This window comes from Cavia porcellus, unplaced genomic scaffold, assembly GCF_034190915.1.
Source record: "Cavia porcellus strain 051 isolate PalLab524CR breed Dunkin Hartley unplaced genomic scaffold, mCavPor4.1 scaffold_23, whole genome shotgun sequence".
NCBI classification, from domain to species: Eukaryota; Metazoa; Chordata; class Mammalia; order Rodentia; family Caviidae; genus Cavia; species Cavia porcellus.
The window spans coordinates 35,054,390-35,074,616 of record NW_026947506.1 but is presented as its reverse complement, the minus strand read 5'-3'; the positions used below and the strand labels follow the sequence as shown (position 1 = coordinate 35,074,616).

Genomic DNA, 20,227 nt, shown 5'->3' with positions numbered 1-20,227 from the left:
GTCGGTCTGTGTGAAGCTCCGATCTGTGGCTGCCATTCATCTGATTCATTTGGCTTGACTTGGCGGGGGAATGGTGTTGTGCACAGTGTGGTGTATGTGACACCTACCCCTAGTGATAGGGTCAAGACAGCTAGGAGCAGAAGTACATGGGGACGCTGGGAACAAACTAGACCCCCCCCCATCTTTAGGGTCTTGCAGCAGCAACAGCCTGTCCCTGTAGAGTCACAAGTGCCCCATAGTAATCGAGCAATGCATGTTTGCACCTGCTAGAGGGATTCTGGGGACATCTCAAAGGCTTCCTTATCAGGAACAAAGAAATCTAATGGAGTTTGTACTCTATGAACAAATTTAGGCTTTTTAGGGCTTGACACTGGGGGATGGATTTTTATCTTCCCTTGGCAGTAAAGCCCATGAGATGACAGCATTGTTTTCCAGCTGCTTCTCAGGACAGAGTATTTCTGTGTAGCATGTAAGATCCGAGGGCTGGAGTTCTGGAGACTTTTAAATGAATTTTTATTGAGGGAAGATTAAAGACATGGCTTGATGACAACTGTACAGCCATGGGCTGCCTTGGCTGATGGGTGCTGGGGTGCATCCTGTGGGCCCACTGTTCCCACTGAGGCCTTCAACCTGCAGCATTGCTCTTTGACTTTTCTCTGGCTGTGATGAGATTTAGAAGAGTTCTGAATCTTTTCCTAAAAGCCAAGTATTGTAGCCTTGGAGTTCGATGCCTGAGTGACCTGAGATACACAGCAGACTTTTCACATCACATTGTGCTCGTGGTGCTAGAATAGGGGCAGGAGGAAGACTACGTCTAAAGATGCAGCCACAGTGCTTGGCCTGAGCAAGGAGGCCCTTCACTGGGTCAGGCAACTCCCTTCCAGGCCCTGTGCTGCCTGAGTGTGTCCCCTGCAGGGAGGTGAGGTTGCCAGCCTTCGTGGCAGCTCAGGTGGCCTCTGGTGCTCTGGCGATATAAACAAGTGGATGAAATGAAGGCGTGAGAGAGGCTGGTGTTTTCTGACGTGTTTCCTGATTGAGGAGATAAGGCCACCAAAACGAGAATGTAGAACACTTAAGGGAATTGTGAATTTGGCCAGATACAGCCAGACATAGCTCAGTGGGCAGCTGAGGGGGGCACAGGGGAGTCTGGGAAAGTGCCATCCTGTGATGTTGGCACCTGTAGCCTCTCTTGCCCCTGTAGCTTCCTCATCCACTCTCAGACATGAAGTGTGACTCAAGTCACCCTTGTAGGGTGACCCTGCACAGACTAGGCAAACAGGGTCCCTCTCAGCACAGGGCATGACATAGTCAGGATGCAGGCACCAACTGAAGCTGTGCAGCGTGGGTGAGACTCAGGCACATTCTCAGGAAACAGGAAACTGCTTGTATGGACTGTTCCCAGCCCACAGAAGCAGCAGTTCTGTTTCTGTGGAATACATGTGTGAGATCAGCTTTTGGCCACATCCATTGCTACTTCAAGCCTCCAGCAAAGTGCTTATCTCCCTGACAAGTAGATTTTTTAATGACTGAACATATATTCAGGTGGGAATAGTCTATTGTCCTTTTCTTGTAGCACTATGTGCCGCACTTAGGGTTTTCTGTGAACAGTGGAGAACTCCAATTCTAAAGTGGGATGGGCCCACGTCCACATACAACAGAGGGATTGATGGCCCCACCACTGAGACTGTCAGCTGGACAAGGACAAGGGCAGTAGATAATACAATCTCCCCTTTGGGGAGCTTTGTTTGCACCTTTGTGATGCCCATGCATTAACACCTGGGCCCTCTTTAGCTTCATACATGGGCTGTTTGATTGGTGACCCCTGGCCAGACTTGCTGCCCCGCCCTGTCTGTGCTGGTGCACTCAGTTTGCACCCCTTGGAGGTTCTCTGTGTTCTTGTGCAAAAGCAAGTCCAGCAATGAAAACCTCAGACTCAGTGCAGAAATACGTCTTCCCATGAGCTGCCTTCAGGTGGAGACTTTGCAGCCCTGGGGCCCTTTGCCTCTGGGTAACTGACCTTAGTGCGTAGCTTTATGTCACACCAGACTGCAGAGTCCCCAAGGCTAGAACTCTCCATCATGCCTTAGACTTATTTATTTCCAAACTTTCATGCTGCTACTTTACTGATCCCTCTCCCAGTCCTGAAGCCTTGACATGTGTGACTGGTGTATATGCAACTTGGCTCCCAGCTGCCTGGACCTGGACCAACCACAATGCCTTCCCACTGTGGGTCACCCTCGGGCCAGCTCTGCCAGCGACTGCAGCAGTGCTGGCTCAGCAGTGCATACAGGGAGGAACAGGTTTCTCTCCTCCCTTCTATCTAACCCAGGTATGGCCCTGGGGTTGTGGAGCTCTCTGTTTTAGTGTTGACGTGAACATGAAGTCCCCTAGTGGTGAATCTTTCACGGCCATACAGAAGGCCTTGGAGCTCAAAATCTTAAATGACTTGCCCTATCAAGAGCATTCCATGAAATCATTTAACACCAGTTTTTTTTGTGACAGTATTAACCCTGAGCGTGTCGGCCATCGTGCTGCATACCTGGCTTCCACCAGGCTGCCTAGAAGTGGGGACCCCACCACACTCCACTTCAGGGGTAGTCATGCTCTTCACCTCCCCGCCTGAGGGTCTGCACTCCGTCCTGAGTCATCAGTCCCAACTCTGGCCAAAGTAAGGTTTCTTCCAGAGACAAAGGGCAGCAGGCAGTTCTGAGGAGGAAAACTGGGAGGGAGATGGCCTCTCCACAGCACCCCTAGCTGTCTCACTGGGCCCTGGTTATACTTTGAGGTTTATTTGGAATCACCCTAGATCTACACCCAAAGCCCCCACATCTCTGGGGTCCTGAAACATTTTCATGTAGTTTAATGTGGCACCAAATGGACTCAAAGATGTTTATAGGTGAAGCAGCATTTAATGCTTCACACAAAGCAGGGCCTATTTTGAAGGTTTCAAATGCACACATCTAGGCAGATGTGCTTTGCTGAGCAGTTAGGTCTATTATAGACCAGAATCCACAAGTTGTGATTTCTCATTTTCTTATTTTTCTTTCCCTCAAAAACATTTCTATTACCTAAACATAGATAATATACAAATAATGTACACATATTGATTGGTGGGGTGTTTTGTTATTCAATATATATACCGCTGACAACTTGTATGAATTTTCTATTGATATCAAAATATCTACTGATATTTCATTGCAAAATGAACAGTACAACTGACAGGTGTGTGCTGCTAAAACTTGCAATACTGTCCTCACTAAATCTCATGTTGTCAAAACAAGGTTGTCCAAGACATGCTTCTTTAAAATAGACACGTGTTGGGTCCAGCAGACCACTGCTGGTTCTCCCTGACCCACCTCTGAGGTCTGAGGCACCTCCTGAGACGCCAGCCAGAGCTGTGGAGGTTTGAGGAAAGTGAACCCAAAGTCAGAGAAGACATGGCTGGAAGCAAATGGGGAAAACAAGTAACAAATGGCACAAAGTGTTTAATTTCCTGCCATTCACGTGCTCTACAGATTGTACACACTGTGTATTTACAGGGGCAAGTGCTTTTATAATATTTCATAAAACAAAGATCAAACTTTACACATCTCTGAATGCAAACTGTCTAAGCCATACAATTTATTCAGATAGAAACAGTTTCCATCTGTATTAAATGCAGTTTTCCCCACTCCATCTCCTGATGCAGGGCCAGTGAGTTTTGAGTGTGTCACAGTTTGATAGCATATCCATATTAAAAATAAAACCACAGCATGATGTTGTCTATTACTAGAACCTTTAAGGCACCCAAGTTGACAACTCAGACTCTAATGTCACACAAGTGACAAGACACAGTATAAAAAAGTATTACATAATAAAAATATACTGTAAGCTTTATAGGTGTTTGGACTATACATTCATAATGTGAATACTCATTATAAATGGTAAATTGATTGGAAAAGTCCCACAAAATTAATAAAAAGAACTTGTCTATAAAATACATTTTCAAACCTTCAACACAACTAATATAGGAAGCAAATTAGTATCTACAATCAGAAATCACAGAAAACAGACTTCCCTTAAAGTCTAGTTGAGAGCTTGTAAACTTTTAAATAAGTCTTTAAGTTAAATATGTGCACTGTCAGTTTGCACTTTTAAACAATTTCATGGTTTCCCAGTTGGTCTTCCACCAGATTCTAACTTGGAGGAACATTACATGAAATATGACTAACCAATCAGAATCCAGAATCAAGCAGCATTTCAGATGTTCTATTCCAGATGTTATTTTCAATGTGATTTATATACACTGTATCTTACATAGTCTGCAGTTGTAGAAAGTGTTTATTCTTTTAGAATAAGGGTAATTAAGGCAACGTTAAAAATGAAAAAACCCCTCCCCTCCAAATAGATGATAAAAACTGCACAATGCTTAGAGAGGAAGTACCATGCAGACTTGCACAAATTTTTCTTTAATATTTAGGCTGAGGTGGCATGGCCTCTTTGGAGCATGTTGAATCTGAAAGACGAGGCACAAGCATTAGTTGAAGGCAGAGACCCCAGGAATCCAGGCCCCCCTTTCTGTCCCACCCTGCGGCAGGTTCCCTTGGTCTTTGGGAAGCTCTTTTCCCTTGAAGTCATCACTGCCTTCCTGAATGGCAGTAGAGAAACCCAGGGATGCCAGGCAGCTGCAGAGGAACCGCTGGCGTCTGGCTAGGGAGGCACCATCTGCTGGGCCCTGCTGCACCCGCCCAGCCTGAACCCCAACTGTGGCTTCTAATCCTCAGGAAGAGCTTAGTTCCTCAGAGTTAGTGCTTTCCCTTGAGGACACACAGATAAAGCATGCCAATTACTGCATACTGATCTTGTATAGATAATTCCTCTTGAAGTCTATTTATCTTTGTTTTTTTAAGATAGGGTTTGCTACGTGGTTCAGACTGGCCTTGGTCTCACTTTGTAGCCCAGGCTGGTCTTGAATTTGGAATGATCCTCCTACCTCAGGTTCCCACAGGGACTACAGGAGTGTGCCACCAGGCCCAGCTTGAAATTCATTTAAAATCCCCCTTGCTGATCGGGTATGAGACACAAGGGCAGTTTCCTGTCGTGGGTTAAATGGCTCACTACCCTTTTTACCTCCAGAGCCACAGAATACAAGTGATTCAGACCCAGCCTCGACACCACGAAGGCTCTGCTCTAAGTCACCCAGACCTCATCCCAACAGAGCGGCCGTGTCAGGTGAGGGCTGTGACCCAGCCTCAGTGTGACCTCTAGGCCTAGGCGCTGAGCTCCTGGGATGGGCTCTGCTGTCTGGGTAGGGGACACACATGGGCTTCTCATCCCAGATGCTTATCCGATAACTCTGATTCAGATGGGGCCCTGCTGGCTTCTTCCAGTGAGGGAGGAGGGAGCAACCAGCCCTGTCTTCCCTTGCCGAGGCTGCCCTAGTCCTGGAAAGCTGACTGGGAAAAGAGGTCTCCACGCTCTCCGGTGCTGGTTTGGAGTTCAGTGCCCCCCACTCCTGCTGCTGTTTCCACAGCTCAACCCCAGGGAATTAGGTTTTCCTCAGGATGTCAGTGCCTTCTCTGTCCCCCTCTGTGTTTCTACAAAGAAGAAAATGGACACACAAGAAAGTACTTACTTTCATTCGTAAATTTTTTGTTTTGAGGCTAAGTTTTCCATCACCTAGAAGACAAAGGTTAGGAAACCTTTTAGTGACTTTGTACAATTTGTGGTATCTGTGCATTATGTGGTTACAGTTAGACTTAGTTTTCTTGTAACTTAACACTGGCTGCCTGTGATCAGCCCCACATCAGGCTGAGCGAGTGCAGGCTGGCACACTGCCCCTCCTGCAAGGTCCTCCTGAGAGGAAAGTGAGTTCCCATGAAGATGAGGGCCTCTGGTCCCAAGGAAGATGCCCCAGAGGCTGGGGCTAGGGGACAGGCCACACCTGCCCCATCACACTGCTGAGTTCTCACAGGAGGATGGAATGGACTTCAGGCCAGGGCCAAAGAGATTAACTGGATTTGAATGGAGCCAGAGGTCAGGGGTTTGCAGGAGAAAGGTGAGTGGTCAAAGGTCAGGACACAGGAGCACAAGTGCACAGAAGATGGCAGAGTGCTGGCCTCAGCCAGGCCCCCTCTCAGGAGGCCCGGAGTCCAAGGGCCCTTGGTCTGTGCTCCTGGCAGAAGTGCTGGCTGCAAACCAGTCATCAGTGGTCCTGCACTGGGGACAGAATGGGCCACCACTCAGACATGACCTGACTGCAGCATCTGCAGTGGCTGAGTGGACCCGGCCCTGAATGCCATGCCAACACTATGGAGGCTGCTGTCCCCAGATGGGTGGGCTCTGGCTTGACCTGCCCAGCCAGGATGAGGGATTCTGACAATGCTGGGACCCTGCCGAACACACAGACCAGATCTGTGTCACTACCCAATCCTTAGGTAGCACACTGATGTGCATGGCCTTGACTCAAGAAAGTGCCCCTCAGTGTCTAGGGCAGGGCCTGGCTAAGTTTCTTCCCTGTGAAGGGCCAGGTGACACACACTGAGTGTGGTGGGCTGTGAGGTCTCAGCGGTGACTACTCACCTCTGTCAGGAGCACCAACCTCACACAGACCACTGCACGCTTCAGCCAAAGTCTACAGACACTGACATTTGGATTTCACACATCGTTCAGGGGAAGCAAAGTGCTACTGCTCTTTGGAAGTTTTGAAAACACGAAAGCCATTCTTACTCACAGGTGATGAGCGACAGGCACAGGCCCGGCTTTGGCCTTCAAGACGCAGCTTGCCAACCTGTGCCCGGCCCCAACTCCCATCACTTTCACTCTTAACAAGCTTCTCAGGCCTCCTCCTCAGGGAACCAGTCACAAAGGGGGAGGGGCTGCCCCACTGCAATCAGACCACAAAGAGCAGTCTACACACAGAAATCCGAGATGCCCGGGAGCCCAGAGTGGGATAGCAGGCCAGGAGCCTCAAAGGCATCCCTGGCAGAGGAGACCACTAAGATTTCTAATGGCCCAGGTCATCAAATTATGAACTGGGATACACTCTGGATGCTTTAAGGAATCAGCAGAGTAAAGCAAACACTGCAAAAGCATAGCTTCCAAAAATGCATGAAAAACAAAAGTTCTGTCTTGGGAGCACATACTCAGACACCCAGAGTGCCTAAATTCCAGGGTCATAAATTCCACTTCCACGTAACCATTCTAGCTTTGATGCTAGGGATCAGTGTCAGGCACCCAAATTACACAGAGACAATGAGTCACTAGGGGCCTGGGTGTCAAGGTGGACGAGGCAGGAGCCCTGTATCACTCACGCACTTTCAGGCCACCTCAGGTTCCATCTCTGTGTGTCAGTCACCACTTCAAAAACCTTGGCAGAGTTTTTCTCAGGAGCTCCAAGAATCTCCTCTTACCCTGGCTGTATGCCAATACGTGGCTCTTCTTTGGGAAAGATCCAGTGTCCTCCATGGGCAGGCCGTCGGTGAGCAGGTAGCTGCCCTCGAGTCTCTTGAAATAGCTGATGTTCCCATGGCTGGAGGCCTTCAGCAGGTGCAGTCCTGGTTCTTTTTTAGAGTGTTTTGAGTTCCTTGAGTGCCTTTCCTTTTTCTTTTTATTCTCTTTGTGTCTGTAGAGGTCAGTGTCAGAGTATACATCTAGAACATCTGGATCCAGATGATGCCTGCAGAAGCAGCAGCCAGAAATTAGCAACCCAAATACCAGCACCATCTCAGACAGCACCTGGCACTGTCATGACTTACTGAGGCCGCTCCATGTTTGGGCTCAGGTAAATGCTTATCTAGTTAAAAATGTGTTCTCTACTTTCCCCTGTAGTGATTTTTAAAGCCCAAGGCCAGAAATTCAGCAACTTCAGCTCCGCTCCTGGCACATACCCTTCCGTGGTGCTGGGGCTGTCAGCCGGGACATGACCTGCAGGACTTAAGTGACATCTCCTGGAATCAGTGGCCAAAAGAAGGAAAGAAGGATATTCTGCCCTGTGCCTCAGCCATAGAGGAGGGAGAGGCTTGTGAGCTGATTCCTTTTCCTAACTATTGCCTATTTACATATGGCTGTTGGCAATCTTTTGCTAGGATTAATTTTAAAAGAAGTCAAGAAGAATACATGGGATTCCATTCATGCTCACTCTTCTTGTTTTGAACCAGTCAGTTTAAGGCAGTTGCTGGGGCTGGGCGTGTGGCTCACTGGTCAGAGCACTTGCCTCATGAGCACAAGGCTGTGGATTTCATCCCCAGCACCACACACCACACACACATCACACACCATACACACCACACCATACACACCACACACACAACCAGACACCACACACACATCACACATATACCACACACCACACACATCACACACCATACACACCACACCACACACCACACACACCACACACACACACCACACACCACACACCACACCACATACACATCATACCACCCACCAACTACCTAGTTAGCATTTTAAAAGTACAAAGACATTTAGGTTTCAGATTGAGAATTAGAGATAAAAGCCAAGAAAATAATAATGCCCTCAGACCTCCACTCTAGGCAGGCAGCCAAATATCAGCAGAACTATGGCCCCCCATTTTCTGCTGACCGGGTAGTCACTAAGTTTGAAAAAAAATAGCAGATATAAAAATGTAACTACACCTGACCACCAATCTTGAAGTGAGAGATCCCCAAGTTCCCTCTACAGAGCTCACATTTACTCCCAGGAGAGGTATAAAGCATTACCTGAGAGTGGCAAAGTGAGACATTTTATGACACATGAAGTAAGACAGAGCTTGAAAGCTGCACCATTTTAGAAATGTGCGGAAACTGAAGTCTCAAAACCCACAGAGGAGGAATTCAGACTCCGCTGGGAGAGCCCGCCCTCACCTGTGGTCACGCTCCTGGCGTTGGTCTTTAGATTTCTTCTTCTTTTTTGACCTTTTGTGCTTCTTCGCCTTAGGCTCCTCCAGGTCTCTCAGCAGGCTCCTGTGGGCTTTCTTTTCCTTATGACTGTCATTACTTTTTGCGCTCTCATATCTACGTTTGTGTGACTTCATGCTTTTGTGTTCATAAAACCGATCAGACAGGCCACAGCCACTGTCCTCAGCTCCAAAGGCAGCTTTTTCCTGGGAGTGGCCCTCGGGGTGCAGAGGGAAAGGGGGTGCGGCACCTGTGCAAGGGCTGTGGAAGTGGGTCCGCTCCCTCACCCGGGCAGGAGGCTCCCTGCCTTTCCTGGCCCAGGAGGAGTCCTTGTGTGGCTGCTTTACACTGGGCTTCCTGCCTGCATATGGGGTGTACCTGTCGGGGTAATACCTATACCGGTCCCACCGCATCTTCTTGGGGTCACCTGTCTTTTGGAGCCAGGTGTGGTCACTGCCTGAGCGGTGATATCGGCTCCTGTCCCGCTGCTCGGCCCCTCTCCTGGTTCGGGAGTGGTGGCAGCTGAACCTTCCCAGACCGCAGCGCTTGCTGGGACTGACTGACTCCCCACAGCACAGAGGGTGCCGACTCCTGCTGCGGGGCTGCACAGCAGTGTGGCACTCCTGTTTGCTGTTTTTCCTGGTGTAGGAGTGCCGCTTTCTGTGCCAATGACCCCCAGTCCTCCTCTGACTCCTACTCCTGCTCCGATTTCTCTTCATGTGTTCCCCATCAGAGGAGCAGTCTCGATGGTTACAGTAACGTCCTCTGTCAGTTTTCTTGAGGCTGCTGATTTTCCTGTTAAATGCAGGACGATCTGGAGCCTTCTGGCCGGCTTTGTCTTTGTCACATCTCTCCCCATGACTGTGCCTAGGGCCATCAGGATGGGGGCCTGGGGTCCCGTGTGGCTGAGCAGAGGGCAGTGCATCTGCAGATTTGCCTGTGCTCCAGGACGGGGCCTCTATGTCACCACACTGCTCTCCGCTGAGGGAAACGGAGAGCTCGGGCTCATGCCCACCTTCTGGTTGTGTGGAGGAAGCTGGGCTCAGCTGCTCCACTGTGTCTCCTGGACTAGGGTCCTGCAGGTTCGAAGGTAGCAACACTTTGTACTCCTGGATGGTTTCGCTGCAGTCCTGTGTTCCCTTCACCGCGTCACAGGGTTCAGGAAGCGGATCTTGCCCCGTGCTGGTCTTGTTTGTGTGACAAAGGTTGTTCACCATGGGCAAAGACTCATCCAGTTTGTCTGAGCTGTCTTCTGGGGTAACCTCTTTGGTAGGTGTGAGGCTGCTACCAGCGGGCAGCAAAGCCTTCTGAAATTTGCTGCACAGACTCATCCTGTCCAGTTTCTTGGGGGAACCAGCAGTGGGGCTGCCAGCCTCAAGCACCACAGTGAGGTCCCCTGATGGACTCTGCCCTGTTCCAGGTGGACTGCATCCCCGCCGAAAGAAAGAGACAAGCCAATAGTTAGCATGACTGCTTATACAGGTTTTGCCATGGCTTACATTTACTAAATATTTTATCACTTTATATATAGCTGGCTACAAGCCACTATCAGGCTATCATCTCTAGATACCAAATTTTCTCATTAAATAAGAAGAAAATTATATCAATCCTATTTTCCACCAATAATAATTCTGCACCTCTAGACGTTTCCTATTTCCAGACACATTTCTAATTCTTAAAAATTAAGTCTAAACAAAAAGCCGAATCACGGACTGCCGACTTTTCTGGCTCCCTTCTTCCTCTTGGAGCCTCAGAAGCACAGCAGCTATTTCCAGACAGAGCCAACAGCTCCTTGAATCGTGGAAAACAGGGACTCACTGAGGCTCTGGGGAAACCTTCTGCAGGAACTGCAGGCTGCCGTTGGCACCTGGGAAGCTTCTGACACACTCTCAAGGTTAGCTGCCAGCTGCCAGGAAACAATCAATCACCCGCCTGGATCTCGGCTCTTCAGTGAGGAGATAACCTGTCCCCAGTCCCCACGGGGAAGTTCGTTGTCCTGAGAGTAGAAGCGGGGTTCTTGGGGCCACACGCAAAGGAAGGCGTGCTTGGCTGCAGTACCTACAGGGCCTCATTTACACAAATGTGTAATTGTTCTCTTGCACACTGAATTTGGGGACCAGGGTGGGTTAGGAAAGAAACCAGGGAAGATCACTGTGAAATGACAGCGCAGCTCCGCTGCTCTATCTTAAGGTCAAGTGGGAGTGAGCGTTCTCTGCCTCTTCACCCTTAACAGTTCTGCACCCTGACTCAGGGTCTCAGGGGCCATCTGGGCTGCGCAGTGCCAGGAGGAGGCTCCTCCCCTGCACGTCCTCACACCCATGGGTGAAAATCCCAGTCGTGTTACTGCCACAGTTTTCACGGACACTACACTCCCCAGGTATCCAACAACCGTGTAAACTGAGGAATGGTCACACCGTGATGCGGCTGGAACTTCACCAAAAGTCAGTCACCACCGCAGCCCGACAGTGCAGATGGCAAATCTGGAGGCAGCGTTTATGCTGAACGGTCACACGGTGAACCTGCGGGCGGGCGGCTGCCACCTGATGCAGAGTCCTGCAGCAGTGGTTTCATCTGCAGTTTGCACACGAAGCAACCACGCCTGCATTTCAAACTCCTTTCCTCTTATTCCTGAGTTACGTTACAGGTAGGTGAATATATTGATTTTTGCTAAAATTGAATATGGGGATAAATTATATTTTCTGTGATTTAACTTCAAATTTCTAGAGAGGCCCTTACAAAATACATGCTTCATGACAGCGCTGGGACCCCTCTTTCTCTAAACTCAGTTTGCCCTTCACATACTCATTCATCATTAAAAAGATGAAATGGGAAAGCACGTGGGTCGGATTCAGAGGTGTGCAAGGGCACTGCTGGCCAGGGCAGGCGACACAGAGGAAAACGACAAGCAGTCACAGACAGCTTTCTCAGTCTCCTCAAAGGCAAACTGACATACCCTATAGGTTATTTTTCAGATAGATAGATAGATAGATGGATAGATAGATAGATAGACAGACAGACAAACAGGCTGGGCTTGGAGAACAGCCAGCTTATGATTCCGATGGTGGTTTTTTGTTTCTCAGGGTGTTCTGGAATCTCAGGGGCTGTTAACTGACCAGTTTTGGACAGAAGTAGTAATATTAACAGGACCACACCTTTTGACTCTGGGACTTCCACTGGAACTTGGTGAAGAACTCCTTGAAGGGTCTTTCTGTGGCCTGGTCCCTTTGGAGCCGGGTGAATTCTGTAATGAAAGCCACAGCCAGGTCAGCACTGCAGAATCAGGGCCTGTTCTGGCCCACAGCCTTCTCCTTTGCTCTTGTGCCTGACAAGTTACACAAATCTCGAATACAGCCCCTCTCTTTCACCTGCTCTGCCCATGTGCACCTTTCTCAGGCCCTAATTTTCTGGTTAATCCACACATGGGACACACAGTGTCTGTCAGAACACAGCCCTCCTGACATGAGTTCACATACGCTCTTCTTGGCTGGCTTTCCCAGAGGCCACCACTATACAGACAGAAGTAAACCCAGCTTTGTGGCCTTCAAGCAAGGGAGAAAGCACACGGGCAGGAGGAAAGGGCGCTTCAGGACTGCATGTGAGGTCACGGCTGCCGTCGCCCAGGGATGCCTCAGCATTGTACTCGTGCAGCTCTGTTGCTCCAAGTTCCATGACTACCACTGAAGCCCTGTGACAACACAGGCGACAGCTGGTTTGCAGACAAATGGCGTTTGGCTTTGTCAGTGTTTTCTTAAGTATTTGATGTTGTCTTCAAACAAACAAAACAACTCTTAAAAAGTCAGTTACACCTGCCTCTTTCTTGAGGCACATACTTTCTGGTTTTCCAGTCCCCCGTGTCACTCTGAAGCAGAGCCCCATTCAGAAGCTGGCTAGCAGACCAATTTACAAAGCATTTAACTGAAACAGAGCCTAATGTCTACCAAAACAAGCATTCGACTAGATAATCTGATAAGCCAAACTCAAACTCAAACTCAAACTCACTGTGTTTTTAAAATTGTTTTTTGAAACAGGACTTCATTATGTAGGCCAGGCTGGCTATAAACTCACTACATAGTCCAGCATGGACTGCAAAACCCGAGACTCTGTAAAACCTGAGAGCAGCAATGACTTAGTTCAGTTCAAGCTACACATGGTCTGGACATGGAGTCTTGGGGACTCTGGAGGGCGGGCCCTACCCTGCAGACCGCATCAGGCCTCTTGAGCACACACACACAGGGGCACTATCCCTTGGGGACAGCAGATGGAGAAACAGCACAGTTCTAAGACAGCCATGTGGACATAAAGTGTCCTGTAACAGGGTCACTTTCCTGATGTCTAACATGGATTAAAACCTATCTGACCCCTGAGTAGGGACCTAGTCCACAGTGGGTGTCACCTTTAATACACTCACACCTGCTGTTCCTGTTTACTTCTATGCTGAGATTCTCATACATTTTAAATTTTTAAACAAAGGACCTGAATGAACTTTTTGACAAATCCAGGTTTAGACAGGACATGACAATCACTGGAATGTTAATGAGGGTTTGAGGACAAAATCTAGAATGAGGTAAAATCAGAGGCCACCTCTGAGGTGTTACCTTCACTGTGTGAGGGGGAAGCTGTGGTTCAGGAAGCCCTGCTGCAGCCTGCTTGTTAGCGATGCCCCGAGGCCTGGTGACCCGGTGGAGAGAGGACTGACCACGGCGGTGGGTGGGATGCTTAGCAAATTCACTCCCAGTTTTCATATCATTGGCCCTAGGGACAAAGAATGAGAGGGCTTAGGGTGATGGAGGGCATCTTAGTAGAGACAGTTTTACAGACTCAGACCCTCTGGAAGTCACTGATTCTAAGTCACACTGCACAGAGCCTTAGGCTGCACTAGCTGCTTTAGAGGTGTAGGTCAGTGTGGGGTGCTCAGCTCAGGACACAATGGCAGCTGAGTAAAGGAAATAATATTTTTAAATTCTATTCTGATGATGCAGCTATCAGGATATTTTTTTGTTTGTGTTTATAAATTAAAAATATATACCATTGTAGAAAACTTATAGTGTCCAAAAAAAAAAGAAAAAAAATGTTGCTCCCAATAGTTCCCCTTTGATTAGATAGATCATCTCCCCGTTTTCACCCAACACTAATGTTTAATACTTCAAGCTGCTTTCCCTGCACATACAGTCACCACTTTCCCAAGGCATTAAAAAAGATTTTATAACAATCGCTCCCAGCAGGTGATGGGCAACATAGCAACACTCTGTCTCAAATAAGAAAGAAAACAAAAAAATCTTAACAACTGCATAAAATTCAATGCATCATTATTGAGCATTCAGTGTATTCTTAACTTGAAGCTACCATATTTAAAAGGGCCACCTTGGAGGCTGCAGTGTGGCTCAGTGGTAGCGTCTGCCTAGCTTACTTGTGGCTCTGGGTTTTATTCCTAGCATGAAAAGGGGGGGGGGGGCAGGGGACACTGTGGAATACACAGCAGATTTTTTTTCCAAAAGTAGAATTTGTGAGTCAGTTTACAACTGCAGCAGGATCAACCCAACTGCAGGCCCCAGCCTTGGCCGAGGTCTAACCAGCACTGTGCTCAGCACTGGGGAGGTGCTGGGTGGGACCATGCAGGGTGCTCAGAGCTCCCTTCCCCAGCCCTCTGCCCACGGCCTCCACTTCCCCAGGTCCACTCCGTTTGCTGCCAGCAGCATAAGCCACCTCACCCCCTCAGTGGTCAACTTTCCCTGTCTCCGCCTCTGGCACTGAGTGGACGCTAACACCAGCTCACAATCCATGCTCAGAAGCGGCCTCCTGACTCTCCATGTACATGGCAGGGAAAACCTTAACCTGCAGTTTTCAAAAAGTAACTCAAGGGCTCAGTGGCATAATTGCCTGCCTGGCAAGTGCAAGTTTCTGAGTTCAATTCTCAGTGCCACCAAAAAAACAAAAACAAAAGCCCTTAAAACTGAATTGAATGTGGGAGAGATGAAAAGAAATAACATTGCAGAACATTTGGTAGCTTTTTTCATGACAGTACCTTATATAAAATAATACGTAGGCTTGCTGGTTTAGCACAGATCGAGTATCCCTGGGAGATACCTTGGAATCATTCATTTGGTACCACAGGCCATTGCTAGCCTGCAAAAGACAGCCAGTAAGAAACAAAGATCAGATTTTGTTAGTTAACAAGGACAGAATAAAAAGAATAAGAAAAAGAAGCATTCACACTTTAATTGTGAACTCCCACCTTCCCCCCCCCAAAGAATACTAGTGCATGCTGTCTTACAGAGTCAATGTAAAAGCAACGAGCAAAATCCACACGGCTTACTTTTACATGACATAAGTAATGGCCCACATGGCAGTTGTATCCCGCATGGACCAGCACTGCATACAAAGTGTAAACAATGGGTTCTCCATTCGGCTGTGACGTGAATGGCCTAATGTCCAGATATTCTGGGTATTTCACATCCTAAACAGAAATGGACAGAGGAGAAAGGAATGTCACTTCTAAAGGCACAGCAGGCCCCACATGTTCAGGTGTGGGGTATTTAGGGTGTCCCAGGAGATCCACACAACACAGCACAGGGATGTTCCAGCAGAAACCCAGTGCACTGAATCACATTTCAGAGGGCACGGCCTGGAGGACCCTGGTCTAAGGATAGCTATGTTGACTCTCTGTCTTTATTTTCCTTAAACAAGTAAGGATCCGCATTAAGTGAATTCTTCAAATTAATGAAATGCAAAAGTTACAAAATGACAACTCTGGACAGTTACCGCCAATTATTTTAATTTTAATTACTTACTTTTGTATTTTGAGACAGAGTATGTAGTGCTATGTAGTTCAGGCCTGCCTTAAAATCACTATGTAGCCTAGGCTGACCTTGAACTTAGAGCAGTCTTCCTGCCTCAGCCTCCCTAGTGCTGGGATTACAGGCATATGTCTCCATGCCAGGCTACCTCAAATAATTTAAGAATGTATTAGTTACTTCTCTTCTGTGTCACCACATTTTTAATTTGTTTCTGAAATGAGACTTCACAATGTAGGCCAGGTTGGCTTTAAACTCGCTGTACGGTCCAGCGTGGCCCCAAACTCCTAATCCTCCTGCCTTAGTTTCCTGAGTGCACCATGCCCAGCTTTGCTGGTGAATTTTTGACGACTTTCAACCTTTAGTAAGTGGGAAGAAAAGAGGAAAATTCAGTGTAAGTGAAAAAATCGGAAAACAGTAAACAAGAAAATAAAAGAGAGGAAAGATTTAGTGAAGAAATCCTCTTTGGGTTTCAAACTGTACAAGCTCTCTGTATCCACTCATTACCTTGGATACCAAAGAACTGACTATGAAGCCCAAACACAGAGACGCGTTCCCAATTTTATCACTAGACAGGGTACAGTAAAAACACATGTACTCATAGGCACACAGACCAAACTCTTAATTCTTTGACTTCTTTTCTGTTAAGCAATGTAAGAAAGGCTCAGAAAGCCAATCAACAAAATTGTTCAGTTAGGTAATTTAGTAATCCTTAACAGCTACTAGCACTTAAGTAGTCGCTCCACATAAAAGGTCATTAATAACAGCATCTACACACCTTAGCAATTTTCCCACCAGTGGAATTTGAAAAACGTTTTAGAGAAAGTACAAGAACGTTAGATGACTGATGTATGGTAAAATTCTTTGAAGCCGTAACCATGGTTTTGCACCTTGAAATAAACAGAAACAAAAAAGATTAAGATTAATGTGTGGATTTTTTTTACATTTTAGTCTTTAGCTTGCTATTTCTCTGAAGCACCCTAATTTAAGATTCCCAAACAAGGATAATAAATGAGGGACATCACCTTCTCTAAAAAAACAGTAAAAATGTTTTAAAATACTGTGGTTAGCCAGGCATGGTGGCACACACCTATAATCTCAGCACTTGGGAGGCTGAGGCAGGAGGATCACCATGAGTTTTAGGCCAGCCTGGACTATATGGTGAGTTCAAGGGCAGTCTCAACTACAGAGAGATCCTGTCTCAAAAAACAAATAATAAACAAAACAAAAACAAAACTTGGGGAAATTGCCTAGCAGGATGACAGGAAAAAAAGCAGAAATCTGAAACAGTGGGATGCACAGGGCACTGATGATGTGAAAACCACATTAACTCATTTGAGGGCGTGGCTCAGAGGTGGGATGCTTGCCAAGTATGCATAAAGCCCTGAGTTCAACCCCCAGCACTGCAGAAAAAAGAATTGGTTAACTCAATTCAAAAAATTGAAAATGAATTGATGTTTTCTGCTGGTATAATTCTGTGAAAGCAAAGCTCTGCCCAGATACAAAAGGAAAAATAAAAGATAAAAGTGTCAGGAAAAATCCGCACCATCTTCCCCCAAATACTGAATACTTGATAAAAATGCTTTAATATAGATATCTGTATCACCTGACTATAAAGTGGAAATCTGCTTAACACATATGAAACAGGAATTCATAAAACAGACTCCCTTGACTGCTGGGGAAATGTATCACTGAGTAATGTAGATTAGAGGCTTCCAGCCAACACTACCCCACCCCACGGTACCCACTGTGAGAAAGATCTCAGCTCTTCTGGGGGAGGAGGGAACCCCACCATCCCTCCCTCCAGTCTTGTCTGACAGGAATCAAGGAAGATGCTGCTGAGCAGACCTTGTCACAGCTCTGAGGCACCCAGGATGGCAGCACTATTCTCTGGGCACAGAGCTGCCCATCCTGAGACAGTGCGGGCACCAGTTCCGGCCTCCGGGGCACAGATGGCCAGGATCTCCCAGAGGGCACCAGAAGCTAAGGCCACCTAGTGGCCATTCAAACACGCCCGCTCTTTAAAACCAGGGCTCCCTGTCACCCCAACTGGAGCAGCCAAGTCAGGGACTGCAAGTCGCCCCATCATACTTGCTACACTGGTAGCAGTTTTCTCCATCCAGCTGTTCCGGCTTCACAAACTGCGCCAGCGCCTCATTGATAGTCCGAGCACCCTGGGAGGAAAAAGTCATCAAAAGCACGTCACCATGCGCTGTCGTGGTTTATGAGAGAGCAAGCAAGCAGGAGACTCGGAGAAACAAAGAGAATTTTATGAAAACAATGTTTTTATGGGTGTGGTGTGGCAGAGCTCCCAGCTACTTGGGAGACTGAGGCAGGAGGATTGCAAGTTTGGGTCCAGCCTCAGCAACTTAGGTCCAATTTAAAAAAATTTTTTTCTTTTTAATGGGCTGAGAATGGAGCTAAGTGGCAGTAGTCCCTGGGTTCAATCTCCAATGCCAATCCCCCCAAAATTGTCCCCCACCCCAATTAAAAACAAGCAGATTAAAGTGAACAAAAGTACGTGAGGAGGTGGATCGTGCAGCTTTACTTAGAATACTGTAAAAGTGGAAATCAACAAGGAGCTATGGCCACCTACTGGCCACCACCAACTGCCCAAACACGCTGATGAGGAAGGCCTCCAAGTAGATGGACATGAACACAGCAAGTGGACAAAAAGACAGAGGCATGATCACTTTTTAAAAATTGTCTTTTAAAAAAATTATTTTAAAGAGAAAAATCAATAAAAACACTGATACAAAATTTCAAAACAAGACAACAGGAAAGTCACAATGGTTAATACATTGCTTGTTGTCATCTTCAATGTAGTTGCTCAGATTACAAGAAATAGACATGAAAAACTGATCAAGTAGTACAAACACAAACCTGTCTTTTCAGTGAACTAAGAGAAATTAGTAGTGTGACTGTCCTAACTATCTTGTGTCTGTGTGTATACATTTCCCCTTCCTCCTTCTCTCCTTTCCCCCATCACTTTAGAACAGTTTCTTCCCATGTCACGACAGCTAGTGTACATTTTGGATCTCACTTACTCTTTCAGTTTCTCACACTAGGGAGACACTATGATGGTTGCAATGCCAGTCTGATTTATTTCACTCGTGTTGCATCCATTGTTCTTTAAAGTCTCAAGCTTATCCTTCTTTATGGCTCAGCAGTACTATATTGTATAAAAGTGCCACATCTGTTTTTGTGCATTCCTTTAAAAGCATTTGAGTTGTTTCCAAAATTTCCAAATTTTGGAAACAAACAGGTGCACATATATCACTGTGGTATGACGTTTTTAATTCTTCTGGGAAGACACCCAGAAGAAGAGTAGCTGGATCGAATGGGACCTTTAGTCTTACTTTTCTGAGGAATCTCCTCACAGATTTCCACAGTGGTTACAGAAGTCTACACTCCCACCAATAGTGGAGAAGAGTTCCTTTTCCTCACAGGCCCTCTAGCATTTGTTTTTGGCTGATTTCCTTTTTCTTTTCTTTCTTTCTTTTTTTTTTTTTTGGTACTGGGGATCCAACTCACAACCACGCACTTACAAAGCAGGTGCTTATGCCAGTAAGCTAAATCCCCAGTCCGTTGGCTGATTTCTTGATGATGGCCATTTTCGCTGAAGTGAGATGGAATCTCAGTGTTGTTTTAATTTGCATCTCTTCAATGACCAATGATGTGGAACATTTTATATTTATTTGCTATTTGTATTTCTTCATCTGAGACATGTATTCATCTCAGATGTCCATTTTTGGATTGGGTCTTTGAATTTGTGGGGTCTAATTTTTTAATTCTTTATATATTTTTAGATATGTCTTTTGTCTGAGGGACAGCTGACTATAGATTTTTCCCACTCTATGGGTTGTATTTTCACTCTGTTGGTGATTTCTTTTGCTGTGCAAAGACTTTTTAATAAGATTAGATCCCATTTGTTTATTCTTCGTAGTGTTTCCCAAGCAGTCCGGGTTTTGTTTTTGAAGAGTTGCCAACATGTATGTCTTCAAGATTTCTACCTATTTTCTCTTCCAGTAGATTTAGTGTTTCTGTTTTAATATTTAGATCTTTGATCCATTTTGACTTTAGTACATGGTGGTAGACAAAGGTTTAGTTTTTTTTTCTCTTTTTGAAATACTGGGATCTACTCTCTAGGGCTTTCATACTGAGCTAACTTCCAAGCCCTTTCCTTATTTTTATGTCAAACAGGGTTTCACTAAGTTGTGCAGCTGGGTTCAAACTTGTGATCCACCTGCTTGAGCCTTCCAGAGTCCTGGGACTATCGACATGCCTCATTGTGCCCTGTTCATAATCTTATTTTTATAATTAGTATCTAATCTGTTGTGGTGCAGTGTATATTAAATGACTAAGAGCATTAGTCCTGAATGGCAGACTTTACATACATCTGCAATATTTGTCTTTTTCATCATAAACATGCATTATACCTGTAATCAGAAAAATAAAAGCTCAAAAATAACAAAAATATAGTTCAGAAAATGAGAGATGTTGAAACAGTTTCTAAAGAATAAGAACCATCTAAGATTT

The 20,227-nt window shown here is 46.5% G+C and overlaps 1 protein-coding gene across 1 annotated transcript; it reads right to left on the bottom strand.

Moving 5' to 3' along the window:
- Positions 1-4,307: 4,307 nt before the first annotated feature.
- On the bottom strand, positions 4,308-10,312 carry LOC100720970 (ubiquitin carboxyl-terminal hydrolase 42-like). The gene is made up of 4 exons (XM_063234115.1): positions 8,865-10,312; positions 7,392-7,657; positions 5,615-5,658; positions 4,308-4,495 (listed from the first exon to the last, which is right to left on the bottom strand). Exons 1-4 carry the CDS (start codon positions 10,226-10,228, stop codon positions 4,409-4,411), a joined length of 1,761 nt encoding a protein of 586 aa, XP_063090185.1. The 5' UTR covers positions 10,229-10,312; the 3' UTR covers positions 4,308-4,408.
- Positions 10,313-20,227: the final 9,915 nt, after the last annotated feature.